Below are 20977 nucleotides of genomic sequence, written 5' to 3' on the forward strand. Positions count from 1 at the left end.
CAATTGCTGGATCAAAAAGCATATGCTTTTTTTTTTTTTTTTTTAAATCTGTGGGACAGATTTCTAGATGTAGCGTTCCTGGATCAAAGGGATATGTATTTTTAAATTTAATAGATATTGCCAAAATGTGTTCCAGAAAGGCTGTAGTACATTTCCACCAACAATATGTGAGAGTCTCTAAATGTCTGCAGGTATAAATTCTTTTTAATTTTTGACACGATGGTTGCTATAAAATATTCATTGTATTTTCTGACTAGTGAATTTTGAACATCCTTTTCATAAATTTATTGGGCATGTAGATTTGCTTTTTGATGAATTTTTTATTCCTAAGTCTTGCTTGAGTTCTTTGTCTTTTTCTAATTAATTTATAAAGTGTTTTGTAGATTATATAATTAATTCTCTCTCTACTCTTCTGTTGGTCTGTTGTCTTTATAATAATTTATGACTCATAAGTTTTAAACTTTTATATATACAAATATATGTTTTATAACTTTTAGTTTACAGTCTTGGTTAAAAAATCATCTCCATCTATATTTTTTACATTCTTCGAGATTTCCATAAAAGCTTTGAAATACTGCTTTTCTAAAAAAATTGAAATATGGCATTAGTTGTGGAGTTTTCATCAGTTATATCAATTTCCTTTATCACATTGAGGAAATTTCCTTCTATTCCTATTTCACTGAGATGTTCTTGTTGTTGTTTTATCATGAATGGATGTTAAATGTTGCCAGATACTTTTTTTCCATCTATGGAGATAATCATAAGGTTTTTCACCTTTATTCTTTTAATATGGTAAATTACTTGTAAGATTTTCAAATGTTAAATCAACCTTGAATTCCTTAGATATTCCTTGGCCATAATGTATCCTTTTTATATTTTGCTGTATTTTATTTCCTAATACCCTTTGAAATTATATGATGGATATTGGTAGGAATTTTATTTTTGGAATGTCTTTGTCAGATTTTGGTGTGAGTTACCTGGTCTTATTAAATGAGATATTATTAAATTATTAAAATTTTTGTTTGCAGAATTAATTCGTGGAGTGCTGTAGTTACTTCTTTCTTAACTGTTTGATAGATGGACCTAAATGCAACTACCTGAGCCAGAAATTTTCTTTGTTGGAAAGTTTTTAATAACAAATTAAAATTTGTGTGTGTGTGTTTGGAGGGGGCTGGTTTAGAGACAAGGTCTTGCGCTTTTGTACAGACTGGAGTACAATGGCACAATCACAGCTCACTGCAGCCTTGACCTGCCGGGCTTAAGTGATCCCCCCATCTCAGCCTCTCTAGTAGCTGAGACTACAGGTGTGTGACACCACACCCAGGTAATTTTGTTTATTTTTGTAGAGGTGGGCTCTCACTGTCTTGCCTAGTCTGGTCCCAAACTCCCGAGCTCAAGTGATCCTCCCTCCTTGGCCTCCCAAGGTGCTAGGATTACAGGTGTGAGCCACTGCACCCTGCCCAAATTTTCATATTTGTGTGTGTGTGTGTGTCTGTGTGTATATATATATATATAGTATATATGTAAATTTATATGTATACATATAAAAGAAAATTTATATATAAATTTATATATATTTATGAGATATATAAACATATATCTTATATTCAGATTTTGTTTTATTTTGTGTCAGTTTTAGTTAATTTTAAATAAATTTCTTTATTTCACTTAAATTAGAAAATTTGGTGTAAAGTTGTTCTTGTGTTACTTTGTTTTACCTTTCATCTTTGTAGATTCTATAGCAACAACCACTTTCATTCCTGATTCTAGTAATTTGTATTCTTTCTTTTCTCTTTACTAGTTTAATGAGGCATTTGTCAATTTTGTTAATCTTTTCAAAAAAGTACTTCTGTTTTTGTTAATTTTTACTTTTTTTTTGGTTTTATTGATTTCTGGTTTATTTTTATTATTTCCTTCTCTTTTCTTATTGGAGTTACTTTGCTCTTTTTCTGGCTCCTTACATTGGAACTGTAGGTTGTATCTTTCTACACTGATCTTGTATCTTTCTCTCTTTTCACCCCATAAACTACTGTTTTTCTATAGAGCTATAAATTTCCCTCCAAGGACTGCTTTAGCTGCATTCCAGAAATTTTGATTTTTTTTTGGTTATTATTCAGTTCAAAATAATTTCTCATTTCCTGTAGAATTTTTTCTTCAATGCATTAGTTTTTTATAATTGTGTGGTTCAATTGCCAAATTTTAGGATGTTTCTTAGATATCTTATTGTTTTGATTTCTAATTTAATTTCATTGTGATCATAAAAATTACTCTATAATTTGAATCCTTTCAAATTTATTACAACTTGTTTATAGCTCCGCATATGGTCTTTCTTGGTAAATGCACTTGATAAGGATGTGTATTCTGCATTTGTTGGGTGTAACATTCTGTATATATCAGTTAGGTTAAGGTGGTTAATGGTGTTTAGATCATGTGTATCTTTCCTGATTTTTTTTTGGTATAATTGTTTTATGCATTCCTGAAATGAAGTGTTAAAATATCCCAAGTATGATTGTGGAATTGTCTCTTCTCTATTTCCGTCAATTTTTTGCTTCATGCATTTTGATGAAGCTTTACTCTTAAGTACTTACACGTTTATTATATGCTTTCTGATTACTTGAGCGTTGTGTTATTCCACTGTGTCTTCATCTCTGGTAATGTTTTTGTCTTGAAGTTTATCAGATATTAATGTAGCTGCTCTACTTTATGCTTACTGTTTTCATGGTTTATCTCTTTTTTTCCATTTATTTTCAGCTTCACTGTATTGTTTTAACTATAGTCCTGCTTTTGGAGACAGCATATAGTTTGGATCATAATACAAATTTTGTTATTCAGTCTGACAATATTGACATTTTACATCATTTAGCAATAGATCTAAAAAACTATTCTGTATCAACACTTTATATATAATCTCATTATTTTTAAGAGCTTCGTAATATAATGCTTATGAAAATATTGTGACTTAAAATTAATTCTGTATTAGTGAACTATTAGATTATTTCTAGATTTTAATACTATCAAAAAATATTGGAAGAAGTATCCTGCATATGTTGGGAATGGTGTGTGTGTGTATGTGTACATAGACATGTGTTGGTATGACTTTAGTAGAAATAGTGGATCAAAGAATTATATACATTTTTTCTGTTGATAGGTACTGTCTTCTAGAGAGGATATGCCAGTTGACATTTCCTTAATAAGTGTGTGAGAATGGCTCTTATCGAACCTTTTGAAAATATGGTTTACTTTTATTTATCAGATAGGTAAATATAAAATCTTGTTCCAATGTTTATTAATTTTTGAGTGAGATTGAATTTATTTTATTCAGTAGATAGCCTTTTTATGTCCTTTGTTTGTTTTATTGGCTATTTTTTAAAAAATCAATCCTTAAGGTATTTTTGTGTATTAGCTAGATTAGTACTTTGTCATATAAATTGCAAATTTTTTTGCTATTAATAGTATAGTTTGAAGTTGGGTAATGTGATGCATCCAGCTTTGTTCTTTTTGCTTAGGAATGTCCTGGCTATCTGAGCTCTTTTTTGGTTCCATATGAATTTTAAAATAGTTTTTTCTAATTCTGTGAAGAATGTCAGTGATTTAATGGAAATAGCATTGAATCTATAAATTGTTTTGGGCAGTATGGTCATTTTCGTGATACTGATTCTTTCTATCCATGAGCGTGGAATGTTCTCCCATCTGCTTGTATCCTCTCTGAGTTCCTGGAGCAGTGGTTTGTAGTTCTCCTTGAAGAGGCCCTTCACTTCCCTTGTTAGCTCTATTCCTGAATATTTTATTCTCTTTGCAGCAATTCTGAACGGGAGCTTATTCATGATTTGGCTCTCTGCTTGTCTGAATATGTTTAAAAGAAAACTGAACATGTTTTAAAGAAAGAAAATAAAATTCAGATATCCAACAATATACTTTTATAATATCCGTAATCCAATCCAAAATTACTTTACTTTATGGCATGCAAAGAAGCAGCAGAAAAATGTAGCCCATTATTCTGTAGCCCAGAGAAAAATCTGTTTATAGAAACAGACATGGAAATAACAGAGGTGATGGAGATAGCAGTAAAGGACTTTACATAGCTATTGTAAGTGTGCTTGAGGATTTAAAGGCAAATGTGAAGAATGAGAAAAGAGATTTTAAAAAGGACCAAAGTGGAACTTCTAAAGGTGAGAAATATATGAAATAAAAAATTTACTTGACAAGCTTAAAGGCAGATTTGACACTGCATCAGAAAAGATCAGTAAGCTTGAAGACAAAACAATAGAAACCACCTAAACTGAAGCACAGAAAGAGAAATAAAAAGCTGGAGTATGGAGAGAAGCATATCCAGTGACCTATGGGGCAGTGTCAGATGGCTTAACGTACCTGTAATGGAGTGATGGGAGTGGCGAATTTGGGAGTGGGAGGAGTGGCAGAAAAACTACAAGCATGAATTGTTTTATTGTGCTTCACTTAATTGTTCTTTGCAGATATTCCTTTTTTCCTTTTTCTTTTTTTTAAACAAATTGATGATTTGTGTCAACCCTGTGTTGAGCAAGTCTATTGGGGCTATTTTTCCAACAGCATATATCACATTTTGATAATTGTCACAATATTTTAAAACTTTTCATTATTATTACATCTGTTATAGTAATATGTGATCGGTGATCTTTCTTATTACTCTAGGGCACCATGAACAAGCAGTCATAGATGATGGCAAACTTAATCACTAAATGTTGTCTCTGTTCTGACAGCTCCACAGATTGGCCATTCTCCCTTCTCTCTCCTTCTCCTTGGGCTTCCCTACTCCCTGAGACAGAACAATGCCAATAAATAACCTTTCAGTGGCCTTGATGTATTCAAGAGACAAGAAGAATAGCATGTCTCTCACTTTAAATTAAAAGTTAGAAATAGGCTGGGCGTGGTGGCTCACACCTGTAATCCCAGCATTTTGGGAGGCTGAGGCATGCAGATTGCTTGAGCCTAGGAGTTCGAGACCAGCCTGGGCAACATAGTGAGACCCTGCCTCTACAAAAAATACAAAAATTAGCTGAGCATGGTGGTGTGTGCCTGTAGTACCAGTTACTTGGGAAGCCAAGGTGGGAGGATTGCTTGAGCCCAGGAGGCAGAGCTTGCAGTGAGCTGAGATCCTGCCACTGCACTCCAGCCTGGGTGACAGAGCCAGACCCTGTCTCAAAAAAAAAAAAAAAAAAAAAAAAAAACCTAGAAATAATTAAGCTTAGTGAGAAAGTCATGTCAAAAGCTGAGATAGGCCAAAAGCTAGGCCTCTTGTGCCAAACAGTCCGCCAAGTTGTGAATGCAAAGGAAGAGTTCTTGAAGGAAATTAACAATGCTATGCCAGTGAAACACAAGAATGATGAGAAAGTGAAATAGCCGTATTGCCGACATGGAGAAAGTTTGAGTGGTCTGTGTAGAAGGTGAACCCAGCTACAACATTCTCTTAAGCCAAAGCCTAATGCAGAGGAAGGCCCTAACTCTCTTTACTTCTGTGAATGCTAAGAGAGGTGAGGAAGCTGCAGGAGAAAAGTTTGAGGCTTGCAGAGGTTGGTTCACGAGGTTTAAGGAAGGAATCTGCCTCCAAAACATAAAGGTGATGGGTGAAGCAGCAAGTACCAGTAGAGTGGGACATCGCTGAAAAGATGCCTGAAAATGTGGAACAACTTTGGAACTGGGTGACAGGCAGAGGTTGGAGAAGAAGAAGACAGGAAAATGTGGGAAAGTTTGGAACTTCCTTGAGACTTGTTGAATGGCTTTACCTAAAATGCTGATAGCGATATAGACAATAAAGACCAGGCTGAAGTGGTCTCAGATGGAAACGAGGAACTTCTTGGGAAATGAAGCAAAGGTGACTCTTGTTATGTTTTAGCAAAGAGACTGGTGGCATTTTGCTCCTGCCCTAGAGATGTGTGGAGCCTTGAACTTGAGAGAGATGATCTAGGGTATCTGGCGGAAGAAATTTCTAAGCAGCAAAGCATTCAAGAGGTGACTTGGGTGCTGTTAAAGGCATTCAGTTTTATAAGGGAAGCAGAGCATAGAAGTTCAGAAAATTTGCAGCCTGACAATGTGACAGAAAAGAAAAGCCCATTTTCTGAGGAGAAATTCAAGCCTGCTGTAGAAATTTGCATAAGTAACAGGGAGCCGAATGTTAACCCCCAAGACAATGGGGAAAATGTCTCCAGGGCATGTCAGAGGTCTTCATGGCAGCCCCTCCCATCACAGGCCCAAGGCCTAGGAGGAAAAAGTGGTTTCGTGGGCCAGGCCCAGGGTCCCCTTGTGTGCAGCCTAGGGACTTGGTGCCCTGTATCCCAGCCTCTCTAGCTGTGGCTGAAAGGGGCCAACCTAAAGCTCAGGCTATGGCTTCAGAGCATGCAAGCCTCAAGCTTCCATGTGGTGTTGAGCCTGCCAGTGCACAGAAGTCAAGAATTGGGGTTTGGGAACCTCTGCCTAGATTTCACAGGATGTATGGAAATACCTGCATGTCCAGGTAGAAGTTTGCTGCAGGGACACGACTCTCTCTCATGGAGAACCTCTGCTAGGGGAGGGCCGAAGGGAAATGTGGGGTTGGAGCCCCAACACAGAGTACCTGCTGCGGCACCACCTAGTGGAGCTGGGGGAAGAGGGCAACTGTCCTCCAGACCCCAAAATGGTAGATCCACGAACAGCTTGCATCATGCACCTGGAAAAGCTGTACTCAATGCCAGCCAGTTCAAGCACCCAGGAGGTTGGGCTATACCCTGCAAAGCCATAGGGGCAGAGCTGCCCAAGGCTGTGGGAGTCCTCCTCTTGCATCAGTGTGACCTGGATGTGAGATATGGAGTCAAAGGAGATCATTTTGGAGATTTAAGACTTGACTGACCCAATGGATTTCAGACTTGCATGGGGCCTGTAGCCCTTTGTTTTGGCCAATTTATCCCATTTGGAATGGCTGTATTTACCTAATGCCTGTACACCCATTGTATCTATAAAGTAACTAACTTGATTTTGACTTTACAGACATATAGGCAGAGGGGACTTGCCTTGTCTCAGATGAGACTTTGGACCGTGGACTTTTGAGTTAATGCTGAAATAAGACGTTGGGGGACTGTTGGGAAGGCATGATTGGTTTTGAAATGTGAGGACATGAGATTTGGGAGGGGCCAGGGGCCAAATGATGTGGTTTGGCTGTGTCCCCACCCAAATCTCATCTTGAATTCCCATGTGTTGTGGGAGGGACTCAGCGGGAGGTAATTGAATCGTGCTATTCTTGTGATAGTGAATAAGTCTCACGAGATCTGATGGTTTTAAAAAGGGGAGTTTTGTTACACAAGCTCTTTTCTCTTGTCTGCCACCATGTGAGATGTGCCTTTCACCTTCCACCATGATTGTGAGGCCTCCCCAGCCACGTGGAACTGTAAGGCCATTAAACTTCTTTCTTTTGTGAATTGCCCAGTCTCAGGTATGTCTTTATCAGCAGTGTGAAAATGGACTAATGCAGCATGATGGTGCATGCCCATAGCTCCAGCTACTTGGGAAGCTAAGGTAGGAGGACTGTGTGAGTCCAGGAGGCGGAGCTTGCAGTGAGCTGAAATTGTGCCACTGCACTCCAGCCTGGGGGACAGAGCCAGACCCTGTCTCAAAAAACAAAACAAAACAAAAAAACAGAAAAAAACCCAGCCAGGCACAGTGGCTCACACCTGTAATCCCAGCACTTTGGGAGGCCGAGGAAGGTGGATCAGCTGAGGTCAGGAGTTCCAGACCAGCTTAGCCAATGTGATGAAACCCCATCTTTACTAAAAATACAGAAATTCGCTGGGCATGGTGGTGCATGCCTGTAATCCCAGCTACTTGGGAGGTTGAGGCAAGAGAATCGCTTGAACCTGGGAGGCGGAGGTTGCAGTGAGCTAAGATTGCGCCACTGCATGCCAGCCTGGGTGACAAGAGCAAGACTCTGTCTCAAAAAAAAAAAAAAAAAAAGTTGGAAATAATTAAGCTTAGTGAGGAAGGCATGTGAAGTAATTAAGCTTAGTGAGGAAGGCATGCCAAAAACTAGGCCTCTTGTGCCAAACAGTCAGAGTAGTTGTGAATGCAAAGGAAGAGTTCTTGAAGGAAATTAACAGTGCTATGCCAGTGAACACATGAATGATGAGAAAGTGAAATAGCTATATTGCCAACATGGAGAAAGTTTGAGTGGTCTGTGTAGAAGATGAAACCAGCTACAACATTCTCTTAAGCCAAAGCCTAATGCAGAGCAAGGCCCTAACTCTCTTCACGTCTGTGAATGCTAAGAGAGGTGAGGAAGCTGCAGAAGAGTTTGAGGCTTACAGAGGTTGATTATAAAGTTTAAAGAAGGAAGCTGTCTCCAAAACATAAAGGTGACAGGTGAAGCAGTAAGTGCTGATGTAGAAATTGCAGCAAGTGATCCAGAAGATCTAGCTAAGGTAATTGTTGAAGGTGGCTACACTAAACAACAGATTTTCAGTGTAGATGAAACAGGTTTCTACTGGAAGAAGATGCCATCTCATAGCTAAAGAGAAGTCAATGCTTGGCTTTCAAGGACAGGCTGACTCTTGTTGGGGGCTGATAGAGCTGATGATTTTAAGTTGAAGCTAGTTCTCATTTACTGTTCTAAAAATCCTAGGGCCTTTAAGAATTTTGCTATGTCTACTCCCTGTGTGGTCTGTAAGTGGAACAACAAAGTTCAGATGAGAGCACATCTGTTGATGGCAGAGTTTAAGCCCACTGTTGAAACCTACTGCTAAGCAAAAATCTCTTTCAAAATATTACTGCTCATTGACAGCGTACCTGGTCACCCATTTTCTGCAGTGAAGATGCCCAAGATTAATGTTGTTTTCATGCCTGCCAACATCCATTCTGCAGCCCATGGGTCAAGGAGTGATTAAGACTCTCAAGTCTTATTATTTAAAGAATGCATTTTGTAAGGCTATAGCTGCCATATATAGTGATTCCTCTGACAGATCTCAGCAAAGTAAATGGAAAATCTTCTGGAAAGGAGTCACTATTCTAGATGCCATTAAGAACATTTGTGATTCTTGAGAGGAGGTCAAAGTATCAAACAGGAGTTTGGAAGAATTTGATTCCAGTCCTCATGGGTGATTTTGAGGGGTTCAAACTCAAGTGGAGGAAGTAACTGTAGCTGTGGTGGAAATAGCAAGAGAACCAGAATTAGAAGTGGGGCCTGAAGATGGGACCGAATTACTGCAGTCTTATGATAAGACTTGAATGGATGAGGAGTTGCTTCTTACAGATGAGCAGAGAAAGTGGTTTCTTGAGATGGAATCTACTCCTGGTGAAGATGCTATGAACATTGTCAAAATGACAATAAGGATTTAGAATACTATGTAAACTTAGTTGATGCAGCAGTGTCAGGATATGAGAGTGGCCTCCAAGTTTGAAAGAATTTTTACTGTGGACAAAATGCTGTCAAACAGCATCACATGCTACAGAGAGATCTTTCGTCTTGCAGAGAAATCAAACAGGAAGAATCAATCAATACAGCAGACTTTATTGTTGTCTCATTTTAAGAAATTGCCCCAGCCACCCCAGCCTTCAGCAGCCACCACCCTGATCAGTCAGCAACCATCATCATCAAGGCAAGACCCTCCACCATCAAAAAAGAGTATGACTTGCTGAAAGTCTCAGATGATCATTTGCATTTTTAGCAATAAAGTATTTTTCAAATTAAGATATGAACATTATTTCCACATAATGCTGTTGCACATTTAAAAGGCTACAGTATAATGTAAATATAACTTTTATATATACTGAGATACGAAAAAGTTTGTGTGACTCATTTTGTTGCAATATTTGCTTTATGGAGGTAGTCTGTAACCAGGCCCATAATATCTCTGAGATATGCCTGTTTTTAAAGAAGTAATGTCTAGAAATTTTTCAGATTTGTTAAACAGCTGTAAATTCACAGATTCCAACATTTGATGGAACCCAGCAGGATAAATATAAAGAAACATGACGTCTGAAAATCTGTGACTAGAAAAAGAAAAGTTAAACAGCCAGAGAAGAAAGACATTTACATTGGGGAACCAAAATAGAAATACTTCCTTCTTATCATAAGCAATACAATCCAGAAAACAATCGAATGCATCTTGAAAGTGTTGAAAGAAAAAAGTCGATCTCGAATTCTATAGCCACTGAAAATATTCTTTAAAAACAAAGGTGAAATTAAGACATTTTCAGGCAAACAAAAGCTTAGAGAATTTATTGCCAACATACCTGTATTGTTAGAAATTTTAAGGAACTTTCTAATGACACCAGATGGAAAAACAGATTTACACAAAGAAGGGAAGGGCACTGGAAGCAGTAAATATTTGAATAAATATAAAAGGCTTATTTTTTCTGTTTTGGTCTTTGTTTAAAGCAAAAATAATAACTCGCATAGTGGGGCCTATAATATACATAGGAGAAAAATTTGTTACCACAGTAGCACAGAGGATAGTATGGAGACGTGAAGCCCTTACATTATATGTGAAGTGGTATAATATATAAAGGTCTACTGTGGGAAGGTTAATGGTTTATGTTGTAATGCCTAGAGCAGTCATAAAAAAATAAGCCGGTAAAGAAAATGGAATACTAAAAACTACTGAATCCAAATGAAGGCAGGAATAGAGAAGGAAACAACTAATGGGAAAAATAGACAATGAAAAGGCAAGATAGTAAACTTAGGTTGGTAGGATGTAAAATGGTAGAGACACTTTGGAAAACAGTTTGACTGTTTTTCAAATGTTTATCATATCAACAGGATATAGGTAAATAGTTGTCATATTCATCCAATGGAATACCATTTAGCCATAAAAAGAATCTAACTGCTGAGACACACAGCAATATGGGTGAATCTCAAAGACATGTTGAGTGAAAGAGCCAAACACAGGAGCATATACTGTATGATGTTTGTATGAAATTCTAGAACATGCAAGACTAATCAGTAGTGAGAGGAAGCAAATTGAGAGTTGTTTGAGACTTGGTGGAGGAAGTGTGTGTGTTGATTGCAAAAGGGATAAGGACATGTTTTGGAAGGATTGACTTGGTTTGTATACCAGTCTTTGTTTTCATTTGTCATAACCCATTGAATGGTGTACCTGAAAGGATGCATTTTTGTATGTAAATTATACGTCAGTATATACTTAAAAATAAACCAGATCCTACGCTTGGCTGAGGGGCTGTGTAATAACAAAAAATAACATTACCTTATAATTGAAGGACAATCTTAACTTTGAAAACATATTTAGAAAAAAGTTTGTAAAAATACAGAATTAAAATTAGAAGAGACCAGTGAGTATTTAAAATGTAATAGACAACTCAAATTATGCTTATGCAGTTTTCCAAAAGGATAGATGAGAATGTGTTAACAGATTGCTTTGGTACTGAGAGTGATTGGAAGAGGTAGAGGGCTTAGAGAGATACTTTTTTTTTTACTTTATGCTTTTTCAGTGCCATTTAAATTTTAAATCATGAGTATATTACATATCCTCTCAAATTAAATGAAAATGTAACAAAAATCAGACTTCATTTTAAAATAAAAATTAAAGCTGTTATATTCATCTGCTGTCAAACAAGGAAGTTTTTACTTAAAAAATTTTTAAAGCATCTGCTATAATAAAAAGGTGAGAAGAAAGCCATTCTTACATTTCAGCTTTACTTGTAGACTAGTGTATTATCTGTCAAAAGCCCTTAAAGCTTGTTTCTTTTGACCCAGCAATTCAACCTTTGTTAATGTGCCCGAAGAAATCGGATGTATGGACTAAGGAAGACATCTACAAAATTATGTTTATCATGGCGTATTTCACAAAATCATAAGTACAGGTTGAACATTCAAGAGTAAGGTCATTTGTTAAGCAAATTTGGTAGTCCATAAGGTAAAACAATATGTTGCCACATAAATGATATCATAGATAAAATATTTACATTATATTAAAAATATTTTATAAGCCAGATTATGGCATCATATAATGAGAATGACCATATAGTGTGTTATTCATAAGAGTACAATTTAAGAATGAATGGGGGAGCTGAAATCATTAAAACTATTTAATTTTCTGAGTATTTAATCACTGACAAATTGGTTTTATTTTATTGGGTATCCTGTAAAATAATTCTGCTATAAACCTATTTTCTAAAATGAAATTATTAAAAACATACATTCTTGTATATTTATCTAAATTTGAAATTATTGGCACTTTCAATTGACTCTTTTATGCTTTTATTAGAGAAGGTATTCTCCCTACAGTTGCTCAGAGCAAATTCTGCTTAATTTTAGGATATTCTCAATTCTAAATTTTTGCATATTAAAATGTTTAAATATTTCAGACCAGATAGTTTTACAAATCCCATTCTTTTGCTTTCATTCAGAATACCTTCCACAAATCTGAGATATTTTTACATTGACTTTTATTTGTAATTATTTTAAATGATCATCCAGTTTAGATGATACAGAATCATAGGGCTTCTCAATTTCATTCCATTGAAGTATACAATATAAATAAATCTAATTGAAAATAGGAGCTCCATCAAACCATTATTCCTACAAATGAAGATACTTCAACTTAAGCTTACACATTGAGTGTTTTAATTTCTTCAGTTCATTCTTTGCTTTTGTCGGAATGCATTTCAATATCAGTGTGTTTGCAAGCTTTGTTTCTAATAATTGCAGTTTACTGAAAGCTTTACTCCATTCTTTCAATACATTGATTAAATATATTCAACTGACTTTGAACAAAATGCAAACCAAAATATAGAAGACTCATTATCAAAACAATTTAATATGATTGTAGACCACTTAGGGTGATTTACTGTCAAGAGTTTACCAAACATTTTTAGAATCTTTCCTTTTGCTGGTGGTCAGGTAAGAGAAACATACGTTTTGCTTGCTTGTTTTTGTTTTTTGGTATTCATTGCAAATTTTTTGTTACCCAGGTTCTCTGAGTATATACGTAAATTTTAGTATCCAGACCTTTTATTTTGATCAGTTGAAAAAAAACCATAACATTTGCATGAAATGATGATCCGGTTATTTTTTGGCAGCTCATCATCATTTTATAGTTGGAAATTTTGTCCTCAGCAGTGTTATATCTTGTTCTTAGGGATTTTCTTATTTTTCTGAGATGCTAGGATATATGTAAGTATCAAATTTAATATTTTAGATTCTTCCTGTGACACTGTGCAAAAAATTTAAAAACCTTATTTAGAATTTAGTATTTTGAAAAGTGTTCCTTTTTGACTTTTGGCGAGATGTTCTTTTTATAGAGAATGGCAAACTGTTGGACTTCCTAGGTTTTGTTTTTATACTTGACCACACTATAATTCATCCGCTATGCTGAAACCTAGTTAATCTTTCTAAATGGTATGCTTTATTCCTTAAGTATTATGTTATAATCCTTAAAGTTATTCATGACTTTCCATCACACTTAAAGACTAAAATTTTACCATGGCCTACAAAATTATTTCATAGTCCAGATTATACCTTGCTTTCTAACCTCATCCTGTGTCATTCACTTCCCCTTACTTTCTGAACTCTAGCCAAACTAGCCTCCTTCCTTTCCCTCAAGGCCACTACATCTGCTGTTTCCCTTACTGGGAATTCTGTTCTTCCAGATCTTTTCATTAGTGGCTCCTCATCATTCAGGTCTCAGTTCAAATCATATCATTTTAGAAACATTTTCTCTGAACATAATATGTAAAAAGCCTTTTTTCTAACTCACTTTCTATCTCTAGTACTCAACATTCTATTTTTCCTTTTTAATTTTCTTCACAGCAACTATCACTATTTAAAATGATCTTATTTGTTGTAGGAGCAGGAATAGTATATGTCAGGTTCACCACTCTCTCACAGCATAGTAAACACTTACATTTGTGAAATGAATTACTGTCTTATGTAGTTACTATATCCATATTTATTCTTTGATTCTCACTTCTAGCTATAAAATATCCTAGTGGTATTTGCCTTCCATATTTTCAGACAGTTTAAAAATAGCACCAAACAATGAAGGAACTTTAAGCAAGGTTGTGATATGTTCTTACATCTATTTTAATGTTCTCTAAACACAAATAAAATATAACATATTGAATTGACAGAATACAAGTGAATATAAGATGAGAAATATATATATATATATATATATATTTTTTTTTTTTTTTTTTGAGACAGAGTTTCGCTCTTGTTGCCCAAACTAGAATGCAATGGCGCAATCTTGGCTCACTGCCACCTCCGCATTCTGGGTTTAAGCGATTCTCCTGCCTCAGCCTCCTGAGTAGCTGGGATTACGGCGCCTGCCACCATGTCTGGCTAAGTTTTTGTATTTTTAGTAGAAATGGGGTTTCACCATGTTAACCAGGCTGGTCTTGAACTCCTGACCCCAGGTAATCTGCCCGCCTCGGCCTCCTGAAGTGCTGGGATTACTGGCGTGAGCCACCGCGCCTGGCAAAAATATTTATATTTATACTTCTCCCAAAAAATAAGACAAGACCCTACAGAATGGTCTAGAGTTCTTATAGGAATAATCCAGGAACTCTGCTGCTTGAATCATCTAGACTTCCAGTTCCAACCAGGAAATACTGTTTATCAGACTACCCTTCTACCAAAAGCAGTCATGAAAGCTAGACAAAATATATAAAACCAAATGGTTTGAAGACACTGAAATGCAATTAACTCAGATAGAATTTGAGGGGCTATGATCCTAAGGTCATCGCCATATAAACATTGGCTTTTTCCCTGAGGATATGTTCTAAAACATGTTCAGAGCAATAGAGGCCATATCTAAAGTGGCAGTCATTTCGGGCAGAGGAGACAATGGTCAGGCCCCAGAGCTGCTAAAATGACTGAAACATAGGGACAAAATCTCATATAGAAAGAAATTGCAGAGGAAAAGCCCAAAATTTATGGACAAATTTCCCTCAAGTCATTGGTGATTCCATAACCACATATATGGGGCAAGCAAGACTCAAAGAAACCCAGCAGAAAATAGCAGAAGAAATTTAAGGGCTAAGGAGAAAATTTAACAGCCACATGCTAGTGGGGAAACAGAGGTTAGGCTGCTTAGGTGCCCTTGGTAAATACCCCTGGCTTCCAACTGTAATTCCCAGGGCCATTTCTGGAAGTTGGGGTAAAAACGGAAATGGACTATTTTTAACAAAACCTAAAACACAATGTAATCTGCATTTACTCAGTCTGTGTTCAGAAGAAATTTAACCTTTTTAGAAGATAATGTCATTCAAAGCCTCTACAATTTTTCATTCATGTAGTCTGGCTTCAGATAAAAAATTACTAGACATTAAAAAAATAAAACGCAAGAGCACATTCTAGAGATTATATCTGCACAAATGAAATGTTTATGAGATTATTCACTGAAAAATGTTCATGGTAACAAAATATTGGAAATAGCCCAAGGGACCATCAATAGGGAATTTATTAAATTGTGTATATTTATGTAATATATTAATTTTCACACAGGCACTATCATCGTTTGGTGCAAGCCAGTTCTTTATTGTATGATACTGTCCCGATCATTCACTACAGGGCAGTTTATAACTTTGGACCTGGCACAATAAGTGGAGGTTGCACATTCAAATTTTGAGACAACTCAAAATGCTCCCACACATTTTCATGTGCCTCTAGGGTGGGGCATTCCACTTGAGAATCATTAATATTATGGAATTCTGTACAACTGTAAAAAAAAAAAAACTGAGAAAGTTGTTTGTGAACTGATATGGAAAGACCACCAACTTGCTATGTTTTGTTTAAGAAAGGAGGACAATGAGAATATATATTTGGATTGCCTACATTTGCATAAAACATTCTGTAGTAATATGTAAGAAACGAATGAAAGTGATTTTCTGTGGAGCCTGATGAGGTGAATGGAGATGAAAATGGGTGAAATGTATTTACTGGATTTAAAAACTACTGTTTTAATTTTTAGAACATGGATTTATTACCTATTTAAATTTTTAATACAATTTTAGATATAAATAAGCTATCGTGTCAGATATAATAATTTATAAGAGATCTATTTAAAATTTACATATTCATTAAACAAATGTTTTGGTCTTTTCCCAATCCTGTGTCTCCTTTTACTTTTCCTTTTCATTCAGTGGAGTAGGGCGAAACTGGGGCTGGGCATCTGCAGGTAGCAGCATTCTGGCTGAATTTGGTACACTACATATGGAGTTCATCCACCTCAGCTACTTGACAGGGGACCTGACTTACTACAAAAAGGTTTGTTTTCTTGCCTTCTATTCTTTGTTTATTATAAAGAGTCCTTTAAGATTGGCCCAAAGATTTGATTAATGCTTAAAAGGTTTGCCTTTCTAGATATATGTTTTTTAGGGCTGTAGCCTTTATTTTTTCTTTTGAAGTTATTCAAAGAAATGTCCTTTCTATTTAGAACATATTTAAAATATGTATTGTTATTTGAGAAGTTATAACCACTATTACATTTTTCAAAAATTTCATTGCTATTTTTATGCAGCATTGTGCTGCAGTACCTACCCAGCCTGGTAAGACAAGAAAAACAACCAGATGTTTAAGAATTGAAAAGGGGCCGGGCGCGGTGGCTCACGCCTGTAATCCCAGCACTTTGGGAGGCCGAGGCGGGCGGATCACGAGGTCAGGAGATCGAGACCATCCTGGCTAACACGGTGAAACCCCGTCTCTACTAAAAATACAAAAAATTAGCCGGGCGTGGTAGCGGGCGCCTGTAGTCCCAGCTACTCGGGAGGCTGAGGCAGGAGAATGGCATGAACCCAGGAGGCGGAGCTTGCAGTGAGCCGAGATCGCGCCACTGCACTCCAGCCTGGGCGACAGAGCGAGACTCCGTCTCAAAAAAAAAAAAAAAAAAAAAAAAAAAAGAATTGAAAAGGAAGAAAGAAAACAGTAGTTATTCACAGATTACGTGATTATTGACCTAAGATATTAAGACAGTCTATATTTAAATTACTAGAAATAAGAGTTTAATATGTTTTTTTAAATAGATGATCAATATGGATGTTAAAAATCAGTAGCATTTCTCTACACCAGCTTCAAAAGGCAAGAAAATGTCATTTTGCAAAAAGATATCTTATGTAATAGAACAAAAGTTTATATGTTTCCTACAAATAAATCTAACAAAAGATAAAGTTCAAATTTTTACTCAGCCATGGAAAAGAATGAAATCCTTTCATTTGCAGCGATATGGATGGAACTGCTGGAGGACATTATGTTAAGTGAAATAAGCCAAGCTTAGAAAGACACGTATTATGTCTTCTCATTCATATGTGGGAGCTAAAATAAATTGATCTCACGGAGGTAGAGAATAGAATGGTGGTTATCAGAGGCTTGGAAGGGTAGTGAGGAGAGAAGGATAAAAAGGGGTTGATTAGTGGGTACAAAAGTACAGTTACATAGAATGAATAAGATCTAATGTTTGATAGCACAATAGAGTGACTATAACAATGATTTGTTGTATATTTCAAAATAGCTAGAAGAGAAGACGTAGAATGTTTCCAACAGAAGAAATGATAAATGTTTGAAGTGATGGATGTTTCAGTTACTCAAATTTTATCATTATACATTATATGCTAGTATCAAAATATGTACAACTCTTTATATCCATAAAAATTAAAAATAATTTAAAAATACAAAACTTTATTAAATGATATTGAAGAGGATATAAATAAATGGAGAGATATCGTATTTATGTATAGGTAAACAGTATCATAAAAATTTCAGTCATCCCCAAATTGATTTGTAGCATAAATTCAGTGCCAATAAAATCTCTAATGGCCTTTTTCCTCCCAGTGGAACTCGAAAAGACACTTCTAGAATTTATACAGTAAAGAAACATTCTAGACACTTGTGAGGAAAAACACACTGGCTGGATTTACATTGCCCAGTTATCAACATTGACAGTATAGTATTTGTTAATAGGGACAAACAGACTGACAAACAGAATAGATAGCTCTTAAACAGACCTACATATATGTAGAAACTTGTTTTAACAAGTGTCGCACTGTGGATTATAATAGTTAATTCCAGGAATATTAAAGGCTTAACTTTAAAATATAAAACCCTGACACTTTGAGAATAAAAAAATATATGCCCTTGGGGTAAAGAAGGATTTTTACAATGGGAAACAAAAAATATTACCTAGTAAAAATACCCTATAACCCAGCAATTCCATTGTTTGGTATGTACATTTACATTATATACATAGAAGCATTGTTTATATTGGCAATTTATATAATAAAATACAAAATAGTAGTGAAAAATGAATTATGTTTATATCCGTTAGTTAAAAGAATATGATACAATTTTTATAAAGTTCAAAACAAAGCTGAACAGCATATTGGTTAGGGATTCAAAATGGTTTTGATAAATTGTTGAAGTAAAAATAATATATAGAGATGAATCTCTAAATTAAATGTTTTATTTGGAAGCACAGAACTCCAATTCAGGGCATACACACAGAGTAGGGTGGTTGGTCGTCAGTACATCCAGAGAACAAAGAGAAGGTTGGAAGTTTTATTAGTAGAGAAATGTTATGTATAGTTTTGAAAGGAAATGTGTTGACATGAGTAAAGCTTCTAGAAGCTGTCTGGCTCTGATTGGTGATGGCAGTAGATAAAACTATAATCTTAGGGTTATAGCAGCTGAGCTTGTGGAAAACGTAATTTTTGGAGCTGGCGTTATGTGCCGCAGGTGATTTTCTGCTGGGCCCCTTGACTCTGATTTAGTTGGGTATGACAAGAATGACCCAATTCGTATAATTTGCTTTCACAAAGTCAAGATAATGACAAATATGAAACTCAAGACTACAGATACATCTGGGATATAGGCAGTAGTATGTGAATGGGCAGTGAACAGACCATCAAAGGTGTTCGTAGTGTTGTATTTCTTAAATTAAGATGTGAGTAGAGTCGAGATATATATGTATATTCCTTTCTGTGTATGAAGTACTTCATCAACAGAGAAGAATTTTCAGGAAAATGGAACTAGATGACATAATTTTCCCTGTCCTGACTAAATAAATAATAAAAATTAAATATTTTTATATTAATTATGTTAAAATTATTTTTATATCAGTTATATTAATAAAAATATTAAAGACAGTAAAAATTCATCAAAGGCAATAAAAGAAGGAAAAGATGTAACTTCATGTCATATTTGATAACCAAAATAAACAAAAACGAAAAGATTTCTGATTTCTGGAATGAGATGTAAGTCTGCTTCCTACCCTATCCTGAAACCTTTCTGGGAAAAGAGAGTCAACCAACTCCTAGTATTCCCTATCTGTCTTGCCAGGGAGACCAGTGCCCAGGGCGTCAAATATGTAATTGCCTACAGCTCCAGCAGAGTTCTCACCTCTCATCCTTCTTGAACACATAGGCTTCAAGTGATCAAGTAGAAGTACACTAGTACTCCAGATCTCAAATTGTATCCAAGAAGGGAGAAACACACACACACACACACACGCGCACACACACGAGGAACTCAAGGAGAAATCAACAAAGTTCAGGTCAGAACTGACCCTGGTAAATGTGAACAAGATAAAACAGAAAGCATGGCAATTGTGCAAACATACTGCTAGAAACAAAAGCAGAGTGGTATATAGCATGTAGAAGACTGATAAAGAATCCAGTTTCAAATTTTAAAAACAGTAAAAAAAAAAAAAAAAAGTCACCATGAGTAATTCATACCATAATAGAAATTAAATTTAACAGAGTTAGAACTCAGAACCAAAATAAAACAATAAAGTGATATAAAAATATTGTGAAGCTAAAGAAACAAGCTGAGACCTAAAATGATGTATCCCCATAGCTAATGGAAAACAACAAAGAACTCGTTGCACATAGTTAAAAACTGAATTACTTACATGGAATAAAAGCAAGAGATAGTCATAGTCAAAACAAAGGAAAAGCAGAGATTAAAAAGATAATAGATTTGTAAAATAAACATAATTTAACTTATGGGCCTTCCTGAAGTAGAAGACCTAAATCATAGGAATTAACCTAAAAGCTGCAAGAAGAAGAAACACTGCTGGGCACAGTGGTTCACACCTGTAGTCCCAGCACTTTGGGAGGCCGAGGTGGGTGGATCGCTTGAGCTCAGGAATTCGAGACAAGCCTGGGCAACATGGTGAAACCACTTCTCTACCAAAAATTAGCCATGTGTGGTGGGGCGTGCCTGTACTCCCCAGCTACTCGGGAGGCTGAGGTGGGAGGATCACTCAAGCCTGGGAAGCAGAGGTTGCAATGAACTGAGATCGAGCCATTGCACTCCAGCCTGGGCGACAGAGCAAGACTCTGTCAAAAAAAAAAAAAAAAAAAAAAAAAGAAACAGAACACTGCAAATTCCATTTCTAACAAAATTAAGGGATACTTGATACTTCATAACACCAAATCGGAAGAAAAGTAGGCATATAAGCAGTAAAGATCAGAGACAGGTTTGGTATAAACGGAAGAGAGGATGTTTGGGTCTGCAGACTGAAAAATACAAAGCCAGTAGAGCACAGTTCTCTAAATTAGATGGTGTAACTTGACATACAAAACTCAAATTCTCATGAGCAGCAATGAGAACAGGATCACAGGCTAATGGTGAGTTCTTCTTTGGACCTTACTAGATATAATGTGTTGAGAAGCTGGAAAAACAGAATTGAGTAAGGATTCTCACAGACAAGCTGTTTGCGCCTGCGGACTTTGGTGAGGGAAGGGAATGAATGACAGATTCACTATTGTGCTGCATTTCCAATCTCAAGTGGCTGGGGAGAAGCAAAGTCTAAAAAAAACATATTTATGTCTGGACTCTTACCTGGTGTTTTATGTCAAAACTTTCATTCAGGAAAATAGTAATGAGTAATTTGTTAAAAAAGAACAGGTACAGAATTTATGCAAAGATATTACTAGAAAAAAGGAAAAGGAGGGAAAATTGTGGGCACAAAATACGTAAAAGAGCAATTGAAAATTCCAAGCAAATATCACCATGAGAGAAAACATA

General features: G+C 35.9%; 1 protein-coding gene across 1 annotated transcript in view; it reads left to right on the forward strand.

The window, feature by feature from the left end:
- Positions 1 to 20977, forward strand: part of MAN1A2 (mannosidase alpha class 1A member 2) — a 157300-nt gene that overhangs the window by 74920 nt on the left and 61403 nt on the right. Inside the window, exon 7 of the mRNA XM_513685.8 lies at positions 16099 to 16222. Coding sequence (XP_513685.2) covers positions 16099 to 16222 — 124 coding nt within the window. The remainder of the gene's footprint in view (positions 1 to 16098; positions 16223 to 20977) is intronic.

The sequence above is a fragment of the Pan troglodytes genome, chromosome 1, assembly GCF_028858775.2.
Source record: "Pan troglodytes isolate AG18354 chromosome 1, NHGRI_mPanTro3-v2.0_pri, whole genome shotgun sequence".
Taxonomy (NCBI): domain Eukaryota; kingdom Metazoa; phylum Chordata; class Mammalia; order Primates; family Hominidae; genus Pan; species Pan troglodytes.